This window comes from Phyllobates terribilis, unplaced genomic scaffold (genome assembly GCF_046119375.1).
Source record: "Phyllobates terribilis strain yellow unplaced genomic scaffold, ASM4611937v1 Scaffold_3__8_contigs__length_932513732, whole genome shotgun sequence".
In the NCBI taxonomy this organism is placed as follows: domain Eukaryota; kingdom Metazoa; phylum Chordata; class Amphibia; order Anura; family Dendrobatidae; genus Phyllobates; species Phyllobates terribilis.
In genome coordinates this window covers 368,136,039-368,162,551 of record NW_027362763.1, presented here as the reverse complement: position 1 = coordinate 368,162,551, position 26,513 = coordinate 368,136,039, and the positions used below count along the sequence as shown (strand labels likewise).

The 26,513-nt window shown below is 38.1% G+C and overlaps 1 protein-coding gene across 2 annotated transcripts in view; it reads left to right on the top strand.

Annotated features, from left to right (window-relative positions):
• Nucleotides 1-26,513, top strand: part of CSMD1 (CUB and Sushi multiple domains 1) — a 2,980,041-nt gene that overhangs the window by 2,170,066 nt on the left and 783,462 nt on the right. For both annotated transcript variants that reach the window (XM_073675393.1, XM_073675394.1), the window contains exons 22-23: nucleotides 7,257-7,426; nucleotides 9,169-9,325. In XM_073675393.1, the coding sequence (XP_073531494.1) occupies nucleotides 7,257-7,426; nucleotides 9,169-9,325 (327 nt within the window). The remainder of the gene's footprint in view (nucleotides 1-7,256; nucleotides 7,427-9,168; nucleotides 9,326-26,513) is intronic.

The window sequence follows — 26,513 nt, the reverse complement described above, 5'->3', positions numbered from 1 at the left end:
GCTGTACCTGGCTGGACACAAATATAGTGCGAAGCCCCACTTCAATTTTTTTAAATTATTTCAGGAAATTCATGAAATAATTTAAAAAAAATTGACGTGGGGCTTCACACTATATTTGTGTCCAGCCAGGTACAGCAGGCAGTAACGGGCTGCCCCCAACCACCAGCTGCCTATTTGTACCTGGCCGGACACAACAATATAGGGAAGCCCTTTTTTTCTTAATTATTTCATGAAATAATTTAAAGAAAATTGACGTGGGGCTTCGCCCTGTTTTTGTGTCCAGCCAGGTACAACTATGCAGCTGAGGGCTGGAATCCGCAGCGCAGGGAGGCCCAAGCTTTCTGGGCCACCCACGCTGCAAATTGCAGTCCGCAGCCACCCCGGAAAATGGCGCGTTCATAGAAGCGCCATCTTCTGGCGCTGTACCCAACTCATCCAGGGCCCTGATGCGGTGGCTCACTGGGTAATAAAGGGGTTAGGGCCAGCTTGGCATTATCAGCTGGCCCTAAGCCCGAAATTCATGGGGTCACGCCAATATTAGACATGACCACCATGAATTTCTAGTAAAGTATTTAAAAAAAACACAACACCCAGAAAAAAGTCCTTTAATTGAAATAAACACACAATTCTTTATTGTTCTAAATTAAACCATACTTACCATCACGCCCATTCCAGCTGAAGCCAACGATCTCCTGAAATAAAAGAAAAATAATAAAGCAACATCATCCTTACCTTTCCATGGTTCCCATGTCAGCTTCAGCTCTGCTACATCGAGATGACAGGCTGGACCGCAGCAGAACGCTGCCATCCAGCCTGTCATCCCGCAGACACTGAGAAGCGCAGGCTTGCTTGCGCTCCACAGTGTCTCTCTGTGAGGGCATCCAGATGAGCCGAGTTAATGTCCAATGAACTCGGCTCACCTCATGCACGTCACTGACAGCGTGGGAAAATTCTCCTGCACTCAGTGCTTCAGCGTGGGAGAATTCTCACACTGAAGCGCTGAGTGCAGGAGAATTCTCCCACGCTGTCAGTGACGTGCAGGAGGTGAGCTGAGTTCATTGGACATGAGCTCACCTTATGCACGTCACTGACAGCGTGGGAAAATTCTCCTGCACTCAGCGCTTCAGCGTGGGAGAATTCTCCTGCACTCACCGCTTCAGCGTGAGAATTTTCCCACGCTGTCAGTGACGTGCATGAGGTGAGCCGAGTTCATTGGACATGAACTCGGCTCATCTGGATGTCGTCACAGGGAGACGCTGAGCAGCGCAAGCAAGCCTGCGCTTCTCAGTGTCTGCGGGATGAGAGGCTGGATGGCAGCGTTCTGCTGCGGTCCAGCCTGTCATCTCGATGTAGCAGAGCTGAAGCTGTCGTGGGAACCATGGAAAGGTAAGGATGAGGTTGCTTTATTATTTTTCTTTTATTGCAGGAGATCGTTGGCTTCAGCTGGAATGGGCGTGACGGTAAGTATGGTTTAATTTAGAACAATAAAGGATTGTGTCTTTATTTCAATTAAAGGACTTTATTCTGGGTGTTTGTGTTTTTTTTAACTTTGACTATGGGGTTAGTAATGGGGGTGTCTTATAGACGCCTCTCCATTACTAACCTGGGCTTGATGTCAGCTGGCATTACAAGCTGACATCAACCCCAACCCTATTACCCCCTGCCACCGCACCAGGGCAGCGTGGAAGAGCGAGGCTAAGTGCCAGAATTGGTGCATCCTATGAATGCGCCATTTCTGGGGCGGCTGACGGCTGGTGTTTCTAGCCTGGGAGGGGGCCAATATTCATGGCTCCCTTCCTGGGCTATTAATATCAGCCCCCAGCTGTCTGCCTAGCCTTTGCTAGCTATTAAATTAGGGGGGACCCCACGTCATTTTTTTTGGGGGGTCCCCCATTTTAATAGCTAGTAAAGGCTATGTATTCAGCTGGGGGCTGATATTAGTAGCCTGGGAAGCTCCGTGGGTATTACCCCCTTCCCAGGCTTCAAACATCTGCCCCAGCCGTCTGCTTAACCTCCGCTAGAGCCTAAAATTAAGGGGAACCCCACGCCAATTTTTTTAATAATAAATCCTTTATTTTAATACTAAATGACAAGTACAGTAACCAACACTATCACTGTACTTCATATATATGTGACTGACATGTTTCTATCTATCTAATCTATGTGTGAAGCTCTATTCTGTCTGTTATAAATTGTCGGGTACCGCTGCTGAATTGCCGGCCGGCTTTTTTAAAGAGACGGTGCATGAAAACACTATTATTTTTTTTTGATAAATCCTTTACGCTAAATGACAAGTACAGTAAGCAGCACTTTCACTGTACTTCGTATATATGTGACTGACATGTTTATATCTATCTAATCTATGTGTGAAGCTCTATTCTTTCGGTTCTAAATTGTCGGGTACAGGTGTATGCCGCTGCTGAATTGCCGGCTTTTCATGTTTCACTGTTGGCACTGTTCCCATCGATTTGGGCAATCACTTTAATGCCACAACCACCATGGCTGTGGCATTACAGTGAGTGGCAGACAATCCCTGCATGATTGGTGCTCTAAATAGCGCCAGACATGCAGGACACGCTTTTGGTGCACGAACAGTTATCGAACATAACCTCGAACAGCCGAATTTTTTGCAAATCGTTCGGGTTCGTCGAACAACTCGAACACCGCCCAAAACAGCTCGAATTTGAGATTGGCGAACAGTTCTAGTCGAACACCGCTCATCTCTACTGTTTAGCCCAATATGCATTCTTCCTATAAAGGTTAATGATGTCTAAACCACAGATCTGTATTTCAGACTAGACTGAATATGAATCACAATTCTCAATATATGGCACAGTCATGGGCAACAGTTTCGAGACTCACACACAATTTAGGTTTTGCAGTTTTCTGCTTCATTTTTTTTAGATGTTTTAGGCCATATTCACATGTTCAGCATTTGGTCAGTATTTCACAACAGGAGAAAAACACTAGGGGTCTGATAAAATATGACACACCTACAAGAAACTCTCAACAGATAATATCCAATACCAGCAGTGAGAGATAATCATATAATCGCTTAAAATATAACTTTAATGGGACAATTAAAAGGACCTAGAATAAAATCAACGACCACCATATTCAGTATTTCACAACAGTATTTGTAAGCCAAAACCAGGAGAGGATAAAAAATACAGAAGTGGTGCACATGTTTCTATTATATGTTTCCTCTGATTGCTCCACTCCTCGTTTTGGCTTACAAATACTGATGTAAATACTGACCAAATACTGAATGTGTGAACATGGCCTTAGTCAGATGTTGCTATGGTCATTGAAACACAAATAAAATTATTTCATAAGCTGTTAACCTTGTATTGATGAATACATCAGATTAATGCAAAGACTCAATATTTAAAGTATTAACTCTAGTTTTTTAAGACATCTTTGCCCTGACATGCTGGATATCAGCTCCTGAGGCAAATCCTGATTGATAGCAACCTATTGTTGCCTAATTAATGAGGGGAGTTTATCACAATTAATAATAATAATAATCTTTATTTCTGCATTTTTGTTTGTCCACCCATTTTTTTTAGGATTGACCACAGGTTCTTAATGGGATTGAGATCTGATGAGTTTCCTTGCCATGAACCCCACAATTGTAACATTTTGACCACCAAGCCATTTAATTATCACTTCTTCCTTATGACATGGTGCTCCATCATACTAGAAAAAAAGCACTGTTCATGGCCAAATTGCTCCTGTATCATTGGCGCAAGTTGCTCTTTGAGGATATTTTAATATCATTCTTTATGCATGACAATGTTCTCAGGCAACATTGTGAGTGAGCCCATTTCCTTAGATGAAAAGAACATAAATGGTCACAAGATACTTTATTGTTTGCATGACACAGGACTCATGGGAGAGCTCACATTGTCTTATCTGGACAATCTTTCTTCCAGATGTTCCGAACAGTCTGAAAGGGGTTTTCATCAGAGAAAATAATTTTACCCCTGTCCTCAGTAGTCTAATCCCTATATTTCCTGTAGAATATCAGTCTCTTCTTGTTGTTTTTCTTGGAAAGAAGTGGCTTATTTGCTGCTCTTCTTCACACAAGGCCAACGTCATACAGCTTTCATCTCACTGCACATGCAGGACCTTAGGTATCCATAGCTATGATCACTGATATAGTGACAGTTAGTTAGCTAGTTGCTAATGGTCGTAACCATAGATACCTAAGGTCCTGTAATGCCTGCACATGAGGAAAGAGACATAGCTAATCAGAAAAACTATACTACATTTCTAACTGGAGGCATTTGCTAAAAAATGTATTAGTACGCCTACTATATATTGGGATAGGATCTTGGAGATGGGAATAGCCCTTTAATTACACCTGCCTGCTGCCATTTCCCAGCAAACTCTGGACTGGTATTGAACCAATCCCGTAGCTGAATTTTCTTTAGGAGACAGTACTGGAACTTACCGGACTTTCTTTGGTGCACTGAAACCTTTGTCATGGCATTTGAACCTCTCTCTTTGAAATACTTCATATCTTGATCAATTTAGGGGCAATATTACATGCAGCAATGTCAGTGCCAGTAAAGCCCTTTTGATGCAAAGCAACGATGACTGCATTTGTTTTCTTGGAGGTAACCATAAATGAAGACAGTGATGCCAAGCACTATTCCCCTTTTAAATCAACCAATCTACTCTTATAATTCAATTAGCCTGACAGTCTCAAAACTTTTGACAGCGACTGTCGATATCAATTATAGTCTAAATCATGGATTTGTATTTTTAACCGATTGTCAATGAACTCGTATTCAGATATTGCTTCCATTAATTAATATAGGAAGTAAATGAATCAGTTTTGTAGCACTAGCAAATCAAACCAGTACCAAAGATGACTTTCAATAAATTTGCATTACAATTTTTCATATTTTCTCAATACTCACCAAAGTTGAAAATTGAAGAGAAAAATGTGTATAGTCTCCACAGAAACATTCTATTTTTCCAAATTAACTAAGAACAGAGCCTGAAACAGGCTAAACTTTAGACAAATTTATGTCTGATTGCATCAATTTGATTTGATGATTTCAAATACAGAAATTTTTAAAAGGGTGTGTACCTTTTACTACATGTGATGCATATCACTCCATCTATCTCTCTTACTTAATATGGCATAAGATATACTATGGTTAGTAAATGTGTATCTATACATTTTGCTAGTTGATTAGTTTGCAAAAATATGTACTTGTACTGTAAGTTTGATGAATCATTAATAATTTGAAATTTTAGTGTTTCACATATCTCAATTTAAAAAGAACAGTAGGAGAACAAATGTGAAGCAGATATTTGCGTAGTATACAGAAATGATTCCATATTTCTAATACAGTTATGGTGGATTTTGGTATCATTTTGCTACTAATGCAATGTAGTTAATATTATTTTGGGAAAGAGTAACTAACTTTTTTTATTTAAAAAAAATCTAGTTATTATGAATGTTTGTGATGTACTTTATTAACTAATCCCTTCTTTCCCAAACATGATGCTGCAGAACTATTTCTTAATTTACAAACAGGTTATAGTAATTTCACTGCCTAAATATGGTGATGGGATCGAAGAGGCTCAAGGAGGGTGATTGCTCTACTCTGACTGTTTGTAAATAAAATACTGATCTTGGCTGAGCAGTGGAGATGATCAAATTGATCCACTGCAAATCAACTTTGAGTAGAATTTAAATAAATCGGCAGGTTCTGCAAATTTGAACGATTTGAAATTAGATTTTTAAACATTGCCAAAGATTGCATCAGCAAAAGAGCTGGATTACATGACATTACATTTTGTAGAAGTAGCCTTGCAGCTACTTCTGCAAAATATGGTACCACAGCCAATCTGGGGGCAGTATTACAGCCACAATAAAAGCTGAGGCAGGGAAGGCAGTTGAAATTTTAAGGATTTACAGCCAAGGGCTGTAAGGGAGGTAAAGAGTGCACAGCTCCTCACTAGATTAGAGCTAAAAAGGTATTGAAGAGAGTAAGTTGTATTACTGCGGAACTGAAGAACATATAAAATGGGAGTGGTTGTCCCAGTCTGGGCATAATATTGCATAGAATCAAGTGATAGGGAGATTCTAGACCTGCAGAATCCTTGTAATTGTGAAATGAATGATCCTTAATATAATGCAGTACAGCACCCTCATAATACTATTTCATTTTTGATGCACTACAACAAGGAGGGAAGTTTAACACTCGTCAGCTCTAATTTTCCTACTGAATAATACTGAAATCAAGGCTATTCTGCATGCGAAGCTATGCTTCCTTGCTTGTGAGGTAGACAAGCCATAGGTGATATCTCTTTGCATTTCTTTTGTATTTACTTTTTGCAAAAGCAATTAGATGCTTTGAAGTATTGTGATTTTCTAAGAACAGATTAGCTGCAAATTGGATTTTTAGAAAAATTTTCCAAACCCAACAAATTTGAATTTCAAGATATCATGTCTATTGAGCAGCAATTGAAAGCAGCTTGTAAAGAAAATAAATGGGGCAAGTGAAACATTACTACAACATGATATTCAGGTGAAAAGGAAGCAAAATAAGATCATGTAGCCTATAACAAAGAAAAGATGCTTCAGAATTGTTTTTTATTAGGAATGCAAATATTTACTAAAGCTAACAGTGGATCTAGGAATCCATGACACTACTTTATTTTTTTTATAGAATCATAGAATGTGAGAGTTGGAGGGGACCTCCAGGGTCATCTGGTCCAACCCCTCTGCTCAATGCAGGATTCACTAAACCATCTCAGACAGATGGTTGTCTGGTTTTCAGCATTTTTTGGAGAAACCATGGGCCAACTATGCAGCTTCTAAAGAAAGGCAATCCGTTTACAGAAGACAAAGTAGCATTGTGCTTTCCTTACACTTCTGCTACTTTGTTTTAGCGATTAACTGGATTCCATTACTTGTTCCTCCACCCATCAAACATTAGTGGCATAGTCTGGTAATGCCACCAATGTCTATGGTTAAACAAACTCTTTATAAATGAGAAGAGTCTACTTGTTAAATTTTTCTGCCTTTTTTATGAAAAAAATGTGAATAAATAAACCTAATACAGATGTAAATTTCAGGCCAAACAGGAATTAGAATGCTTAAATTCAACAATTTGAGACTTTTCTTGAGTTTATTAAACTTTTTAATATGATACTTGTTGCATTTTACATACTGATTAAGAACAAAAATTCACCTTTTAAATTGTTTCTTCTTATATACCCTTTGTATTCAGCTGAATGTGGAGCAACAGTTACTGGAAATGAAGGAACCCTACTATCTCCAAATTTCCCTGCCAACTATGACAACAACCATGAATGTATATACAGAATTGAAACGCAACCTGGAAAGGGAATCCATCTACGGGCCAGAAGTTTTCAGCTGCTTGAGGGTGACATTCTAAGGGTAAATGTATAATAAAAATTGTCTATGGAGATGTTTGGGTTTTTTTGGGTTTTTTTTATAAAAAAAACATTATATTTTTTTAAATCCTTAAAGTAAACTATCATTTATTGTATATTTCATAATTAAAACTAGAAAATGCTCTGACTCAATTATTTCCAAAAAATCTGGGCAAAGGTCACTGTACAAGGAGAGTAGGACGTGGGAATGATGTAATCCTGGCTTATCTAAGAAGCCAACAAAGTCTTTGATATGGAATGGCTGTAAAAATAAGCTCTCTTGATATTACATAAATATATTGTAAAAAAAACTATTTACATTACCCTTAATAGGGTTGCCCACCACTGTACAATCCATTATTAATTTCCCCAAGGTGCCTCAAAAAGTGAAAAATGTTATACTTACCTCCTAGACCAGTGTTGCTCCTCTGCTCATATGTCATGATTAGTGTTGAGCGAATTTGTTCGGAATTTCAAATTCGGGTTTGTTTTCAGGGTTCCAGCTTGTTTGCGCCAAAAAATTGGCTCTGCACATGAACATCCTTGATTTTCCACGCTGTCATGCAGATGTTATCTGCGCTCAACACTAGTTGTTAGCTGCGCTCAACACTAGTCATGATAGAAGAACCCAAAAAGACAATAGGATGCTAATCAAACTCTCAAATAAAATTATAATTTTTATTACATAAAGTATTAAAACCAATAAAAAAAATTTCAAAAAAATGGGGAAAAGAGTGACAAAGAGACCTCACTCATCCACATCATACGCCTATTATTCTAGATATCTAATACAAAAAATGTGCATACTAAAACGCCAAGAGATACCATATTATATACTGTATACCATTGCTAAAAAAAAAGAATTTAATGCATTTATTGGCTTTGTAGCATGCACATATTTTGTATTAGTTACCCAGATCTAGATGGGTGAGGTTTCTTTGTCATTCTTTTCCCCATTTTTTTATATTTTTTTTATCGTTTTAATAATGATTTTAATAAAAAAATATATAATTTTATTTGAAAGCTGTATTAGCTTCCTGTTGTCTTTTTGGGTTCTTTTATAGCTGGAAGTGCAGCAGTATAGAGGCTGTCTGTTTTTCGGATTTCTTTCATATGTCATGATAGTATTGATAGTATGTTATGCTAAAACATTTCAGACTATGTTTTTACAAAATTTACACCGCATTGAATATTGTTTCCATGTAATATTAAATCGTTTTACAGCACTTTCTTTCTTATACCTTAAATTCAAAATTGAAGTCACCTCATGCACCAAGTCAAAGATGTAAGATGACAGCTTAGCTTCAAATTTCCAATTTCCTTTTAATAGAAGCTGACAGGAAGGAACAGAGTGGACAATTTCTTTTTTCTCCCTCATTGATGATCTTAGAAAAGACACACCAGACTGAAATGTCACCATTTTTTTTTTTTTAGGATGCCTAAGTAGATTATCAAAAAGGCTGAGGTTATGAAACCTCAAAGGGAAAGTAAAGGTATAAATATTAATTGTATTGGAGAAAAGGGTTTTAACATGTTTGAAAACATAATTGATTATACAAGTCTTGACAGCACGTGAAGTGCTTGATCTTTCATCTAACCTGCCAAAATGAGGTACTTTATAACAAAATTAATCTTTTGCCCACAGTAAGGATTTTGTAAATGAATTAGAGAGTTGGAATTGGTAGAGATTTATCTCCGGAGTCTGTTTACTTCTTCACATGACTGCTTTTGTTTTTTTTACTATAGGTGCATGATGGGAAAGACGGTTCTTCACGACTTTTGGGAGCTTTTACGAAAAATGAGTTATTGAAATTAACACTTAACAGTACTTCAAACCATTTGTGGATAGAATTTAACACTAATGGATCTGACACTGACATTGGTTTTCATCTAGTTTATAATAGTAAGTAGTTTCTCCCTATATATAAATTATGCTTTGATTAATCATTATTGGGAATCTGTCAGCAAGTTTTGCTATTTTATCTGAAGGCAGCATAATGTAGGGTCACAGAGCCTGATTTCAAATATGTTTCAAGTATTAGGCTGTTTGCTGTAGTTTCAATATAATCAGTGTTTTATCAGCAGGAGATTATCACTGCCGAACTAGGTGTCTCATGCGAACCAGTCCAGCTAATCTGTATATCCCCGCCCCCAGCACAGTGTACACAGGAAGCTACCTATTAGTGGTGTGCGTGGTATTATACACAGAGCAGTATTCTGACCACTGCTACATCTATAGCAGCAAAAACAGGGATTCTATCAAAACTACACCAAGAAGTCCAGTAAGTGATACAGTAATGGAATCAGGCTCTCTGCCCCTACATCATGTTGCTCCCAAATTACATAGCAAAACCTGACATATTTCCTTTAAGAATGATAGCTTATTGCTGAGACTGGCTATCACTTTTTGATCAGTGGTAGATCAACTGACTGGACTCCTCAGATCCTAAAATTTATGGAGTTGTACAGTTTCGTCTGCTTCAAAATTCAGTCCTGCTCGCTGATGCTAAAAGTCACTGTGTATGAAACTGAAGCAAAGTCTCAATGCCGCTGCATCAGATTTCCTGGAGTACAGAGAAAATTGTAAAGAAGATAGCTAAACCAAAAATTGTATTTATTATGTTTATTCTATATAACGCCATCATATTCCACAGCACTTTACAGAAATCATCATTATCCCCATTGGGGCTCACAATATAAATTCCCTATCAGTCTCCTTGGAGTGTGGAAGGAGACCCACACAAACACCGGGAGAACATACAAACTCCTTACAGATGTTGTCCTGGGTGGGATTTGAATCCAGGACCCGGCGCTACAAAGTACTGCCTTAAAAGTATTCTTGAGATAACAGAAAAAAAAATGAAAGTCAATATAGATAACTAGATGCTATGCATATGAAAACTATACATTTGTAATTACTACATATTATGTAAGGCAAAGAGTAAAAGCATGAAAAATATTTGTTGAAACTATAATGTAATAAATTCTCTGTCACTCTGTTGCTTTTATTTCAGCAGAGCACATACTTCCATTTAAAGCTGCATATGTGAGAGAAAGATAATAATCTTTTCACTTTACAAAGCAGATTTACTATTATTATAGATTTGCACACCTTTGCTTAACTTTCACTAGGGACTCACATTTCACATTATACAAATTCAGTAAAATATCACAACAAACAAGCAAAAATCTTGACAGGCTGCATTTAGGATCATACCCACTAGGTGGCCACATATCGACACATATAACTGACACATCTCATGTCATCCCCAAAATCATGGGTTTTTCAAAGTTAGTCATCACATACATCAAATCGAGGGATCCGTCCAGCAAAGTGGAACTGTAAAGAAAGACACATCTGCATGTAAATCATTTGCAAAAAGGATATTCTATAGTTGGAAACATGTAAGATAATGGCACCAAAATTGTAAGGAGCATGGAGAACTATAAAAAAGTGCATAACAAAACAATGTATAATGGTATTATAAAATAATTTGTATCCATGGGCAGAATCAGTCATCCTGCCTCATTGTAGGCTTCTAAATTTAAGGCTGACACAGAGCTTTCAGAGAAAGCATAATTTAAAATGAAGCCATGGACAGGGAGTACGGTGATTTGGGTGGGTTCCTTTATCTCTCTGAAAATGCTAATATCACCCTATAAAGCAGTTGTCTACTTACCTTAGATGATACCATGGGATCTTCAGCAAGAGGAAAAGTGTTCAATATCCAACTGTGCAACTACGGTTCTGTAAGGGTAAATACACTAGTGGATTTTATGTGGATTCTCTTCAACAGTAGTCCCCAACCTTGAGAGCTAAATTCAGCTTTGATAGATGGTCGTGAATCATATTCAACAGGACCCTTAACACAAACCAGAGTGAGACCACAAATCTGATATAGTGACAGTCAAAGCATCCACACTAAAATCACACTGAATTCTTGTTCTTTCTTCCCTTATAGGCAGAATAGTTACATCCAGGCGTTCACACTTTACCTCCTTTCTGTATTCTTGCATCAAGCACATTCACCACACTATTATACCCAGCTTCAAACACCACACAAACTGGCATTATAATCCTATCTCCACTTTACTGCATTTATCTTTCCCTCCCCACCAGTATACATGCATCCAGTTCTGCTCTTCTGTACAGGGCTTCTCAGAAAAGTCATTATCTGGAGATCTGCTCTTAAAGGGGTTGTCTAGTCCAAATTGATAAGTCTGCAGTCACTCTGTGAATCCCCCCAGCACATGCACTATGTGCTGTGAGGATTCGCTGGTTTCTGAGCCGGGACTGGAGGGTTTGCATGCATTATACATACTCCCGGCTAGAGCCTGTCCAGTGGTTGCGGCCTCACTCCATACACTTGCCCCATACACTTGTATGGAGTGAGGCCATGCCCTCTAGTGAGCCACTCTCACTGGACAACTGAGTCACTAGACGGGGCGTGGCCTTGCTCAATACAAATGTATGAAGTAATGCTGTGTCCACTGGCCAGGAGTATGTATAACTCATATATATTCTCTGATTCTGGCTCAGAAACCATCTAATCCCCGCAGCGCACAGTGCGTGCACTGGGAGGATTCATAAGTCTGCAGTCACACAGAGTGACTGCAGACTTATCGATTTGGACTGGACAACCCCTTCAATAGTTGTTTTCTAGACCTGGTGAACTCACCAAGCTGGCATACAGTTGCGTGATGCGCATCATGTGACTCCTGAGCTACAGGTAGGGGATCCATGCTCTAAATTGTATCCACAACATTTCCGGTAAGTTTTTGCAGCATGATCTGCCTCTGATACATGTGGATTTTGTAAAGCATTTCACCCTATCCACTGCAGTCTGCAATGATTCTGCACAATGAATTGACAGTGCAGATTTTAAAATCCACATCACAGGTCAATTTGTGCAAAAAAATGCAGTTACCATGTAGATAAGATTTTAGACATCTCATTAATGTAGCTGTTACTGTATTACATTGTGGAATTTCTGCATGCAAAATCCACACCACATACACACTGTGTGATTTTCCCCTAGGGCTCTTTAATAGACCACCCAAGGAACTAACGTTAACAGCATCTCATGTAGCTTCAAGAAAATATGGTCTACTTTTGAGAAGTAATATATTTATATTGTCTGAATCCATAATATAGCGGCCATGGCCTGATGTGGGCTTATATTACACATCTGAAAGAATCCACAAAAGAGTAATGGCAATCTCATCATTATGGTGTATTACAAGGCTATTTTCCATCAAGAATCATTACTATTTTGATATTAAACACTTTATCAAGACTTTTAACCCTCCTTTGAATCAATTAAATTGAACTCTTTTTTTATAATGTCACAATACAATTACAGATTGAACCCAACCAAGATCACCATAGTTTTATTGAGATCGCAATACAGATCCTTAAGTGTGATTGTATTATTGACATGAAATATGCTTGTAAGCTTGGGGTTTTTCTGCTTAGTTTGGTTAATGTATTTTTTTTGCAAAATGAACTTAAAAAAACATTTAGATACAATATATTGAAAATGAAAAAATGAATAAATAATTGAAAATCGCTATAATATTTCTGCATTAAATATATCGGGGGATTTTGCTAAAGCTTTTTTTTAACAGGAAAGATTTAAGCAACTAAGTTGAAGTTAAAAAACTGAATATAACAGTGTATCTTTGAGTCTGTCAGAACTGCTACAATCGTTTAAAAATCCACAGGGCCCACCACGGTGCAGTGCAGTACAAACGTATATGAGAATCCTAATTCATTCATGCGGAAGTTTGGAAAAGCAGCATGAGGGGAAAGTGCAGCAACACCTTAGCAGAAGTTTTTTTGTTCCCCATGGACCATCATGCTGCGTCAATATCCACCAGCTATAAAGAGAATACTGTCAGAACTGTTAGATTATACACTGGAGTTACCGGTCACGTCGTTTCTTATTCATTGGTTCATTTATTTATGTATTCAATGTTGTTACTTTTAGAAAATATCATTACCAATACAGATTTTCTTCTATTCTAGCTTTCCTGTTCCTGTGATTTCTTTTTCAATTTTGTAATATATTATTTAAACTGCAGAAGAGAAAAATAGGTAGCAGAGTAAAAAATATTTTGAACTCTACTTATAATTAACAGCAAAATGGACCCCAGGAAAATGTCCTCTCAGGATCAAGAAGTGTGCAGAAAAATAGTTAATGCATAAAAATATCTTTATTTCATAATTATAATAATACACAATAAAATAAAATAAGGTGCCTCATACCAAGAGGAGATGCAGTAACACAAGCCTGTGTAGGCAATATATAAGGTAACTACCACCCACTGGCTATATTAACAATCCGGGTACAAATATAGATCTTTGATAAATCGTATAATAGACAGTGATGCACAGTTCTAAGCAAAGATGCCCAAAGTGGATCCAACAGAATAATAAATATGGTATAAAAATAAATTGTACCTAAAGCATCCACATGAGAGGTAGTACTGGTGGAGGGACGCTGTACTACCTCTCATGTGGATGCCATCAGCACTCCTGGTTTATTTAAAATTAATTTGTATACCATATTTATTATTCTGCTGGATCCACTTTTGGCATCTTTGCTTAGAACTGAGCATCACTGTCTATTATACGAATTATCAAAGGTGTATATTTGTATCTGGATTGTTAATGTAGCCAGTGGGTGGTGGGGGTGGTTACTTTATATATTGCCTGGAAAAGCTTGAGCTAGTATGTCTCCTCTTAGCATGATGCACCTTATTTTATTTTTTTGTGGATTTTTATTATTTTGAAATAAAGATATTTTTATGTATTAACTATTTTTCTGTACACTTCTTGATCCTGAGAGGACTTTTTTATGGAGTCATTATGTTGCAATTGATTGTGAAGTGTTGCCCTCCTAGGTGTTAGGGCTTATTTTGGGACAGTTATGTTCACTTATAATTAACAGTGTACAGTAATGCGTATAGTAACAGCCTATGGTGTAATAACATTTTAATATTGTTTCAATCTATTTAAATACATTATTAAATATTATTTACCATAGAAAGCTTAATTTTGAAGAATCCATGACAGGCTCACAGTGCAATGATTTATTGTCCATGAGGAAACACATCAGTAATTCTCCAAGAATTTCATGAAGGAAGATTTGTTGCACTTATTTTTACAAACAGTAGCATCATGCATTAGTTTTTTACTAATAAACAAGCATCCTACAAAGTCTTGCAGAAATAAAACTTATAGAGATGACTTTAACAGGCAAACTTTGTATTCTGTTATCCACACAGATTTCCACAGGAAATTCAATTTGAAGAAAAATTATTCTCTACAATTTTAATGTCCGTTATTTTGATCTGGGCTCTCCAGAACATAATAAAAATAAGATGTAAAAAAAAAAAAATACTCACCTCTCACCTCTCCATCTTTTCCTAACGCTTCATGTCCGCTTTCCGGTCGTCTGTGTCTCTGTCACATTGCATCTTCTACCTGCTGTTTACCCTAGGTCAGGGCTCCTGCCCACAAATAGGACCTGGAGCATGCTTAGTGCAATTCAGAGCCTGCACATGACTGGAAACTCCAGCCTAGAGTTAACACTAGGCAAGAGTTGTGGTGCAATGGAGGACCAAAAATCAGGCAGGGAACAGTTGTGGTGGCTGGAGAGGTAAGCCGGCGGCAAAAAGGTTAAAAATAAAAAAATATATACTTACCACTCACCTTTCCATCCCTTCCATCCCTTTGTGTCTCTAGCCAGGTGTTCACTCTAGGCCAGAGCTTCCAGGACCTACTCGTGATGGGAAACGCCAACTTAGAGTGAGCACTGGGCTGGAGATACGACGTGAAGGAGGCGGGAAGACAGTGGGCAGGGAGCAGCAGGGTCGGCCAAAGAAGTGAGCGATGAGGTGAGCATTTTATTTTTTCTTTTAATCTTTTGTTGGCCCTCTACTATTCAGTAAGGTGACAGCCACAGCGCTCCACCATTTTGCTTACTTTGCATGGAATGAATTGAAAAAAAAATGAATATTAACCGGAATGTGGATTTTTGTAAAATTTGAGTAGAATTTAATTCCACTCCAATAAATTAGCTTGTCTCTAAATAATAGTTCAGACATACAGATCATTTTCCTTGAAGCACCACTCCAGCATCTTTTTCATTGCATTGCTGCAGTGGTGCTTTAAATGTAAGTCAAATGTTTAATAGTCACCTGCCGCCACCTTCATCTGTTTCCAGCGTTGCTCCGGTCGGCCTCAGGTGAAAAATTACATGCTCGCAGCTCCAGTGTTTCATGGAGCTGCGTGGAGGTCACTTTTTAATACAAGTCTATGAGAGACTCGTTCTGGCCTCATTCTGGCTCTCATAGACTTGTATTGAGAGCACGTTACATAGTTTATGAATTCCGGCCAGTCAGAAGCTGCGCTTACGGAATTATGCTGGGGGACTGGAGCTGCACCGAAAAGACTCTGAAGATGCCGGAGAGTGAGTATATTATGGGGGGCAGTGGGCTTAGATTTAAAGCGCCACTCCAGCACTGAAAAAAAACTCTGGAGTAGTGCTTTAATATTGAAATAATGTTACATATTGTGTACATCCCCAGTTGATGGAAAAGCTGCACATTTTTTAGGCAGATCTGTACTCAAAAAATGCAATATTTGTACAAATCTCATCCACAGACTAAATACCATTTCCAGTCGGCACGCAGTCCATGCTGCTCATGTCTAGGGTTGGCATCTCATTGCAAATAACATAAGCCTGGCACTCACTTGTAGGTTTGCAGAATTTGTAGAATTTATTCCATGCTTTTCAAAAGACAAACATGTTTGTTTTTTGATGAGCATGGAATAAATTCTATAAATTCTGCAAACTTACAAATGAGTGCCAGGCTTCTTATGTCATCCACACACAATATATATTTTCCATAGGGTGTGGATTATTAAATATTCATCACATTAAAGAAGAGCTCCCATCAAAACTTTTATCCTCTTAATATATTTCACTCATCATATCATATTGCACTGTGTATTTACAATTGTTTTGTCACGGGGTTACTGCGACAGGTTGCAGCCAGGAGACCTCAGCGCTGGAGGGCTCCTGCTCCAACTCCAAGAAGAAGCACTTCTCCGTCATTTTAAATGTATTTATTTCTTCTAGCAGAACAGGGCTTAAGCGGCTATGTTGGATTTCCTTGTGCTCACAGCTGAGCTCGTTTAGCCACTCCTTTTCCCTTTATAACCTGGGCTCTGATACTAAGTCCTTGTCAGAACTAGTATTTGCTTCATGGCTAAGGAGAGTGAAGAGTTCTATGAGAGGGAGTTTGGGAGGAATAACTTGTGACTGTTGCTTGGTTTGTATGTGTGGTTAATCCTTATCCTTCTCCTTATTCCCCCTACCTACACACCCCGGTGCTTCCATATGTTATATGTGAGAGAATATTTGTGTGCCTGGAGTTTTCTGTTTATCCCTGTCCGTGGGTGTACTTCGGTGCACAGTAGCGCCCCTCTTCACCGGGTGGGGGAGGAGAACAAGTGGAGGGCTAACTCAGGAGTTAGGGCTAGGAAAGAGGCCTCAGTATTCTCACCTTCAGAGGTATCCTGGGGAATAAGGCGAGCTAGGGTGGCCCCTAGTGTTAGGGTCAGGGTAGGAGCTCTTGATCCCTGGTCACCCCACAGCTGTGTCGTGATATGCTTATTCTGATTATTTTTTACATATTACATTTATTATGTTCCAGGGTTTGGAGAGAACTAAGAGCATAATGAGGGACTTTAAATTTGTATTTTCTGGGACAAACCACGAGCAGGCGATTTTGAATTTTGCCTACTCCGCTCATGTCTCCAAAACAGGCAAGCTCCTAAAGTGGCCACTTTTTCCACCAGCAAAACATATATATTGATAATTTTTTCAGTTCTCTGGCACTTAGAATACAATCTAGAAAAGTATTAACGAAAGATGAGCACCTGTTTTCATTTTTGTTAACTGCACAGCTTAAGTAAAACGACTTGATAAAAGAACACTTATTAATGTGTATTAATTGGGATATAATAAGGAATGAAAATGAAAACTATGAAAGAAAGAGTACTCTTCTGACAACTGGAATTAAACAAAAAAACATGTTTTCATCTACAATAAAAATTCTTGTAATTAAAAGTTCTACTAGTACTCACAAACTTTACAAACAGTAACTAAGGTTATATTTTCCTTTCTTAGCTCTTCAGTCTGAGCCGGATTTTACTTTGTTCATAAAACCATAAAGCTAATTTTTCTCAGTTCCAGGTGTATTGGTTTAATTAATGAGGTTGCTAGTCCTTAATAAGGGCTGATGCAGAGCTCAAGCTTTCTACAGAAAGAACAGTGTAGCTGCTGGAACTGCTGTCTCCATGGTGTTCTGCTGGCATTCGGCTGCTATAAGCCTCCTCATTCCTTCCTTTGATGTGAATTAAAATATAATCCTGAGAGTTTATTTTTCGGAACTATTTTTTTATTATAATACTGTTGTTCATAAGGGAGAGATCTGCCTAATAGTGATATAAGTGTAATTCAGGGAAAAGTAAAGTATGGCTGCCTTCCAATACATTTCTTTTTTAATCCTGAGCTGTTAAATGAACAGTGGTTTCATATCACACAAGCCCCAAAGGAGGAAAATGAAAAAGTGTACATGTACAAAGAGATTTTCTACACATGTATGGTCAGACCTGTTTTGTATCTGATGGCATCACTGATCTTGAGCCTCTCCTCAAGACTTTTGGTTGCTGGCGGTAAACTACCCCCTTCAGTATTCACTAGAGACCAATGCAAAACTTTTATTTCATGTTCTCGTGTGTCGATCTTCAATAATTTCCTCAAAAAACTCTCCTTTGTTACACTTCTAGATAGGTCAGACAGATGTTTGACTAATATATCTTGGTAACCACAACGATTAGCTGACCAAGCAAAAATACCAACTGTTTATGTGTCAATAACAAATATAAAACCTAAAATAGACACATCAACCAAAAAGTATGTATAATATGTGATAAAGTTTATTAGATACTCAAGATAAAAACATAGAATATCGCAATGCGGGAAAGGGACTAAAAACTGAATAAGAGAACACACACAGGGTATATATATATAGATAAATAACATTCATGTAAATAAAAAACTTAATAGGTGACAATATAAGTTAGTGATGAAATGGTGGGTGGTGATGTGATATAAAGATTATATGTATATAGGTAAATAAATAAATGAATAAATATTTAAAGTGCACAATATACCAATTCAATCAAAATGTCAAAGTTTTAAAATATCAAAAAGACATAAAAATAAGACTATCCAATACTCAATAGTATAGCAGAAACCACCAAAGTTATAATAGATGAATGATAAATAAATAAATACATGAATGTACAGAATAACAGTTCATATAAACATGTGTACTGACCCCAAGTGTGTCTCACATCCGACGCGCGTTTCGCTGTTGCTTCTTCAAGCAAAAATAAATGGTTAGGATACTTTCCAACATAAATAATATCTTACATTTGGCATTTCTAATTTCTGATTAATAAGAATTGATAGAGTTCACTATTCCTGCACTGATTGATAATCCAGAAATAATGCAGTATGGATAACTCCAACAAAATGTGTTTCCCATTAAGAATGCTGTTAATCAGACCTCTCATTCCAGTGAAAATATAGTAAGTTAAAACATCATAAAAGTGTAAATTACAGAGGAATTTCATATTATTTTTATAGTAATATAAAGATTGTTATAGCTTTCATGAAAACACTTAGCCAGTAGAGCGAGATGAGAAATAAACCTAAGTGATTGTGGTCAGTGTCAGAAAGACAGGGGTTAATCTGAAGAGCACACCTGGGTCAGAACACAGCATAAATGTACAATAAGCTCACCAAAATAGTATCATAAGTATGCAATAAAGGCAATATGAAAAAAAGCAAGATTTAAATGAGTCGCTGGGAACATCCATTGACCACTGAACGTGCATTCTTGAGTCCATCAACCAGCCCCAGTAATTAGCCAGTTAGCTGAATCAGTAGACTAGTTCCAGAAACTAGCAAAGCAAACTTTCAGCCAAGCAAAAGGTGCCCAAATAGTTAATTAATTGTATGTCAATGCACTCTCGATATAGTGGGACCATAGTATTCATTAATACCCATACTGCAAACGAAACTAATGAAGGAGGAGCCTATTAACACCAGATATATAGCCATACTGTAAGAGGTAAGCAAGTCAAAACTTTTGATTTAATTGTATGATTGGTCAGTCAGAGTAGTGGTAAGGCTACATAGGGGCTGTCGATAGCGTTTCAATTCAGGTTGCCAGCCTCCGCTGTAAGGAAGGGAATTGTAAAGGGCAAAATTAGATCTTATCTCCCCTCAATTCTGCTCTTTTTAAAATCACGTTTTTTCTGTCAAACCTTTTGTGCATTATGGAAATTTGTTTTTTAAACTAAATAAAGGATATTTTTTAGGGTTTTTTTGTTATGGTTTACATGTACAGTATAGACCAAAAGTTTGGACACACCTTTAAATTTATAGATTTTTCTGTATTTTCATGACTATGAAAATTGTACATTCACACTGAAGGCATCAAAACTATGAATTAACACATGTGGAATTATATATTTAACAAAAAAGTGTGAAACAACTGAAAATATGTCTTATATTCTAGGTTCTTCAAAGTAGCCACCTTTTGCTTTGATGACTGCTTTGCACACTCTTGTCATTCTCTTGATGAGCTTCAAGAGGTAGTCACCAGAAATTGTCTTCCAACATTCTTGAAGGAGTTCCCAGAAATGCTTAGCACTTGTTGGCCCTTTTGCCTTCACTCTGCGGTCCAGCTCACCCCAAACCATCTCGATTGGGTTCAGGTCTGGTGACTGAGGAGGCCAGGTCATCTGGCGTAGCACCCCATCACTCTCCTTCTTGGTCAAATGGCCCTTACACAGCCTGGAGGTGTGTTTGGGGTCATTGTCCTGTTGAAAAATAAATGATAGCCCAACTAAACGCAAACCAGATGGAATAGCATGCCGCTGCAAGATGCTGTGGTAGCCATGCTGGTTCAGTATGCCTTCAATTTTGAATAAATCCCCAACAGTGTCACCAGAAAAGCACCCCCACACCATTATACCTCCTCCACCATGCTTCACGGTGGGAGCCAGGCATGTAGAGTCCATCCATTCACCTTTTCTGCGTTGCACAAAGACAAGGTGGTTGGAACCAAAGATCTCAAATTTGGACTCATCAGACCAAAGCACAGATTTCCACTGGTCTAATGTCCATTCCTTGTGTTCTTTAGCCCAAACAAGTCTCTTCTGCTTGTTGCCTGTCCTTAGCAGTGGTTTCCTAGCAGCTATTTTACCATGAAGGCCTGCTGCACAAAGTCTCCTCTTAACAGTTGTTGAAGCGATGTGTCTACTGCTAGAACTCTGTGTGACATTGGCCTGGTCTCTAATCTGAGCTGCTGTTAACCTGCGATTTCTGAGGCTGGTGACTCGGATAAACTTATCCTCAGAAGCAGAGGTGACTCTTGGTCTTCCTTTCCTAGGCGGTCCTCGTGTGAGCCAGTTTCTTTGTAGTGCTTGATGGTTTTTGCAACTGCACTTGGGGACACTTTCAAAGTTTTCACAATTTTTCGCTCTGACTGACCTTTATTTCTTAAAGTAATGATGGCCACTCGTTTTTCATTACTTAGCTTTTTTCTTGCCGTAATACAAATTCTAACAGTCTATTCAGTAGGACTATCAGCTGTGTATCCACCTGACTATTGCACAACACAACTGATGGTCCCAACCCCATTTATAAGGCAAGAAATCCAACTTATTAAACCTGACAGGGCACACCTGTGAAGTGAAAACCATTTCCAGTGACTACCTCTTGAAGCTCATCAAGAGAATGCCAAGAGTGTGCAAAGCAGTCATCAAAGCAAATGGTGGCTAATTTGAAGAATCTAGAATATAAGACATATTTTCAGTTGTTTCATACTTTTTTGTTAAATATATAATTCCACATGAGTTAATTCATAGTTTTGATGCCTTCAGTGTGAATGTACAATTTTCATAGTCATGAAAATACAGAAAAATCTTTAAATGAGAAGGTGTGTCCAAACTTTTGGTCTGTACTGTATGAGGGCCCCATAGATTTATCGATCCGAATGTGTTAACCTCAATATACGACACAATGAGCAAAGGCCCCGATGCACGCTTCAGTTCTAGCCTTCGTCTGGGGTGTGTGATGAAACGCATGTCAGGGCCTGATGCCATTCCAGCAGGAGGAGATGATTACAGGTAACTTGCATCTCTGCACTTCCTCACCTTTTTGGCTTTGATCAACACTATTACAATATTGACAGGTTACCTGGACCTCTGGATTTACCAATCTACTATGCCATGGTAAGTTCTATTTGTACACTATTTCTAGAATAATTACCTTATTAATTAAAGATTATCATGTATTTTGTAAACTTATACTAAGTGGACAATATACTGTATATTATTCTATCCATTTGATTTCATCCTCTTCTGTTATTCAATATTGCCTTCCTCTGTGTACTCACCATGAGTTTGTTTTTAACCTTTTAGGTGACCTTTGCTGCAGTTAAATAAAAACATTTTACTTGCATACCTCTATGGCTATATACCTTGTGTGAATAGACTAGTTCCAGACACTGCCATGATGGCATAGTGATATCACTTATTTTAGTATTTATTTTTTATCTGTTATTATTTGTTTATTTTTATATTTATGCCTAAAAACACTAAAAGTGGTTGTAAATGTTTATATGAAAAACATCAATAACTTTATATCATTCTGAGTAATATAGAATATATAAATATATGAATATATAGAATATATAAATCTAAAATTCTGTCCTACTATAATGTATGATATAGACCTATATTGAATCAAATAATTTTTCTACTGAAATTGAAGTAGAAGTTACTGTACGTGTCTTTGTCTCTAATCAAGGTAAAAATGTCATTTTTAGACATAAAGCTTTCAGTCACACTCATCATGATATAAGTTCTAGTTGCGGTACATACTTTTTCTTTATACAGACAAAGGTGGCTAAAAAGTCAGATTAACTTTTTTATATGCACTGGCAGGACAAAAAGAGGTTTTAGAAATCCATCAGTGTATCATTGAGACTTATTCTTCTCAATTAAAACTCGACTTGCAGAGATCCCTGCTGCTCTCATGAATGAGGAAGATGTAGCCCTAGGCAGCTTCACAGCTGGACCTATTTTTACTGTCCTCTAAACAGCAGGCAGAATTTGTAGAGAAAGTTGTTGTTTGGGTCTATGATATAGCACTGCTGGGCTACACTGATGGCAATCTTTGATTAACCTTAGATGCAACATTAAATACATATTGCATCTTGTCTTTAGAATGTCCCGGTATTTTAGCTTTGCCTGTTAATGAGGGTATTCAAGGGCAGACATATTCTTAATCTTTTATAAAATACACTTTTCATTATACCGCTTCCTGGTTTACATTGATTTTACTGTGGAATTAAATAAGATGAAACTAGTGAACTTACATCTAAATATATATAATAAATCAAATCTTCTAAAGGTCAGGTTTTCAACTTTAATAAAACTGAATAAATATTTCATTATTCTTAGGGAAAACAAGTTATACATTCAAGTGTAACAAATGCACGTTTACACTTTGTCTGGAATTACATATACGGGTAACATTCAATGGCTTAACTTTAAGATTGTGGGGCCCAATGTACAATCTCAGTGCCCCTAACGATCATCAGTCTTTAATAAAATTAGTTTTCTCATATGGGCCGAAGTGACCTTTTTGTCCTTAAAGGTAATCAGTCAGCAGGTTTTTGCTTTGTAGTCAGAGGACAGAATGAGATAGGGGTTAAAACACAGATTTCAGTGATGTGTCACATGTCAGTCTGTGTGCTGTTGCTTACTTACACTGAAGATTTTATCACCGGGCGATTAGCATTGCCTGGGCTATAGTAGCTACAGAAGTTCATGCATGCTAGTCTGACTCCTTCATCTCCTGTGATAAGCAGCCACTGTCTACAGACAATGTAAATATAGATTTATAACAAGGAGAAAAATGGAGCCTTCAATAGCTTAGAACGATTATTCAAATTTTATTACATATAAAGATTAAAATCAGTAACAAAAAACACACCATATAACATTTATGCGCAAAAAAGTGATCAACACAGACCTCAAGCTGTGAGTAGCCAGTGGCGCCAATAACAATGTGGTATCATGAATAGTGACTGTGCCACAAGGGCATTCCTATATGTAGTACATACTGATAGTATCTAATGAGTCCATATGGTAAACCCTGAGCCAAAGGGAAGGTATAGTACCTAGTACATCTTGGTAGCTATCAATAGGCTCAAGGGAGAATACATATTAAATAATTGGACTCATGAACATACCCAGCAGTTGGAGATGGATGCCAATGGGACCGTCAGCCTGGTGAGAAGTCCCCTACGCACATTTCGCTTGTATAAATGACCGCTTCATCATGGGGGAATATGTAAACATAGAGCCTGATGTGGGCGGGATTAGCTTTCTCAGCTGTGCTGTATTGCTAAAACAAAGTATTCTGATTGTGTCACAACTGCTACACCCAGTGAACTAACTGATACATCGTTGGATTCAGGGTCTCTTTGCCTACATCAGGCTGCTCTCCGATGAGGTATCAAAAACCTGCTGACAGATTCCCTTTAATTGGATCAAAGAACCTTTTTGCAATTAGAGACCCTCTACCCCTTATAGTTGCATACCAAAAATATTTACATATGGAAATTTTATGAGAAATTGATGTAGCTGAAATCAGTTCGGTACATATGAGTGGTGGTGTCTCTTCATCAAGCACATGGCGGCTGATTCAACACAGTCTTTACTCCAGTTTTATTGCATAAAACACTTTAAAAAGTTGCAAACTTTTTTGAAAACCTGAAATGGCTCAATTTTTTTAAAGTATTAATGTTTCAACTTTTATCCTGGCCAGCTCCACCAAAGTAGATGGTGTATGGAAGGAACAGATAATGGCTATGCATGCACGCCAAATTAATCAAAAGTTATGCCACTTTAGTGATGTAGCTTATGCCAGAAATATTAGAGAGAAGTGCACAGAGGTGCACACCACTGAGAAGATGGGTGAATTCATTAAGTGGCGTACGCCTCTTAATGAATTTAGTGCATCTTATCCCACCATGCCTCTACATTAAGACAGGAATGTACAATGCTTGTCTTAGTGAATCCATCCCATGGACTTCTGCAAAATCTGTTTAGATAAATGGGATGTTGAAGATTTTTTTGTAACAAAAACTAACACGTTACAATATATTCCCTAATACTCTTTGTTATGGGATTTGTGATGACTGCAAAATGCAAAAGCATATTAAAACCTCCTTCACATTGAGTTTTTTAACATTTCTTTCTGTATGCTTGAAGTTTTTTTTTCCTTTTTTTAATATGTGTCATTTTATTCACATGGTACTCAAAGCATTTTGAAAAACTAATAGGCAAAATACCTGAAAAAGTGCAATTTGTATCCCAGTTGCCTGAAAACCTATTGACCCTCGAAACTTCTCTTTTATCAATTCCCGTCACAACTAGTTTATATTTTTGCTACTTTTGCTTTTTCATCTCCTTCTTCAAAAGAGACATGATTTTTTTTCCTTTGATATAGCTGTTTGAGGGCCTTCCTATTAATTTTGCCATACAATATACAGGAAAACTGGGAAAAAAATCCAAATGCAGTAAAATGGTAATAAAAAACAAAATTGCTTTTTTGGGTTTTGTTTCATACAATGTTCACAAATGACCTGGCCACATGATTCTCAAAGTGGTGAAAAAAAATTCTGAATTCTTCAAAAACAAATATTTGTCTCCATTTTCTAAGAACTCTAACTTTTTTATTTTTTTTTGATGGAGCAGAGTTAGGGCTTGTTTTCTGTGCTGTGAGATGTAGTTTCTATTATTTCCTTTTTGAGGAACATTGAATGTTGCAAATTAAAAAATTACAACTCTGGTTTTGATTACGTATATACTCGAGTATAAGTTGAATTTTTCAGCACATTTTTTTGTGCTGAAAAAGTCCCCCTCGGCTTAAACTCGGTTATATACTTGAGTATATAGAAATTCTGTTGGTGGATAGTGGTGGGGGGGTTGCGGCGGCGGAGGAGTGGGGCACAAGCAGTAGGCGCTGCTGCAGCTACCACGTGTGCCCGCTGCTAAAGGGAAATTAATATTTCCTCTTCTCCACTCCCATGGGTATGGAGAGGAATGATAATTCATTCTCTTTAGTAGCGGGCAGAGGAGCGCTGAGTCACAGCTCCTGCTCAAAGTACCCTCTACTAAAGAGAATGCATATTCACTCTTCTCCACGCCCATAGTCCAAGCGTGGAGAGTAGTGAATATGCCGGCAGCTCACATCAGCATCTGAGAGCACATGGCTGTGACGCCATACACTGCTCAGATGCTGACATGAGCTGCTGCAGCAAAATAGGATGCAGTGCTGGAGCAGAGGTGAGGAAGGAAGGTGAGTAAAAGTGTTTATTTTTTATATGTGCAGTTATGAGGCCATACATATCAGGATTGGGGGATGAGGCGTACCATACATACCAGGATTGGGGGATGAGGCGGCCATACATACCAGGATTGGGGGATGAGGAGGCCATACATACCAGGATTGGGGGATGAGGAGGCCATACATACCAGGATTTTGGGATGAGGGGACCATGCATACTAGGATTGGGGGTGAGGGGACCAAGCATTATCACGATTGGGATGAGTGGGCAATGCATACCATGATTGGGGATGATGGGACCATACAAACCAGGATTGGGGATGAGAGAACCATGCGTACCAGAATTGCGGATTAGGGGACCATGCATACCAGGATTGGGGGATGAGGGGCCATGCATGCCAGGATTGGGGATGGGGGGAACATGCACACTAGGATTGGGTATGAGGGAGCTAAACATACCAGGATGGGGAAATTTTCCAGTAGCTGCTCCTAGTGTTGAGCGAGTTTGTTCTATTAACCCTTTCAGCGAGTATGCTTGGGCCGAGCTCCCAGTATTTACAGCTTCTCGGTGTGCAT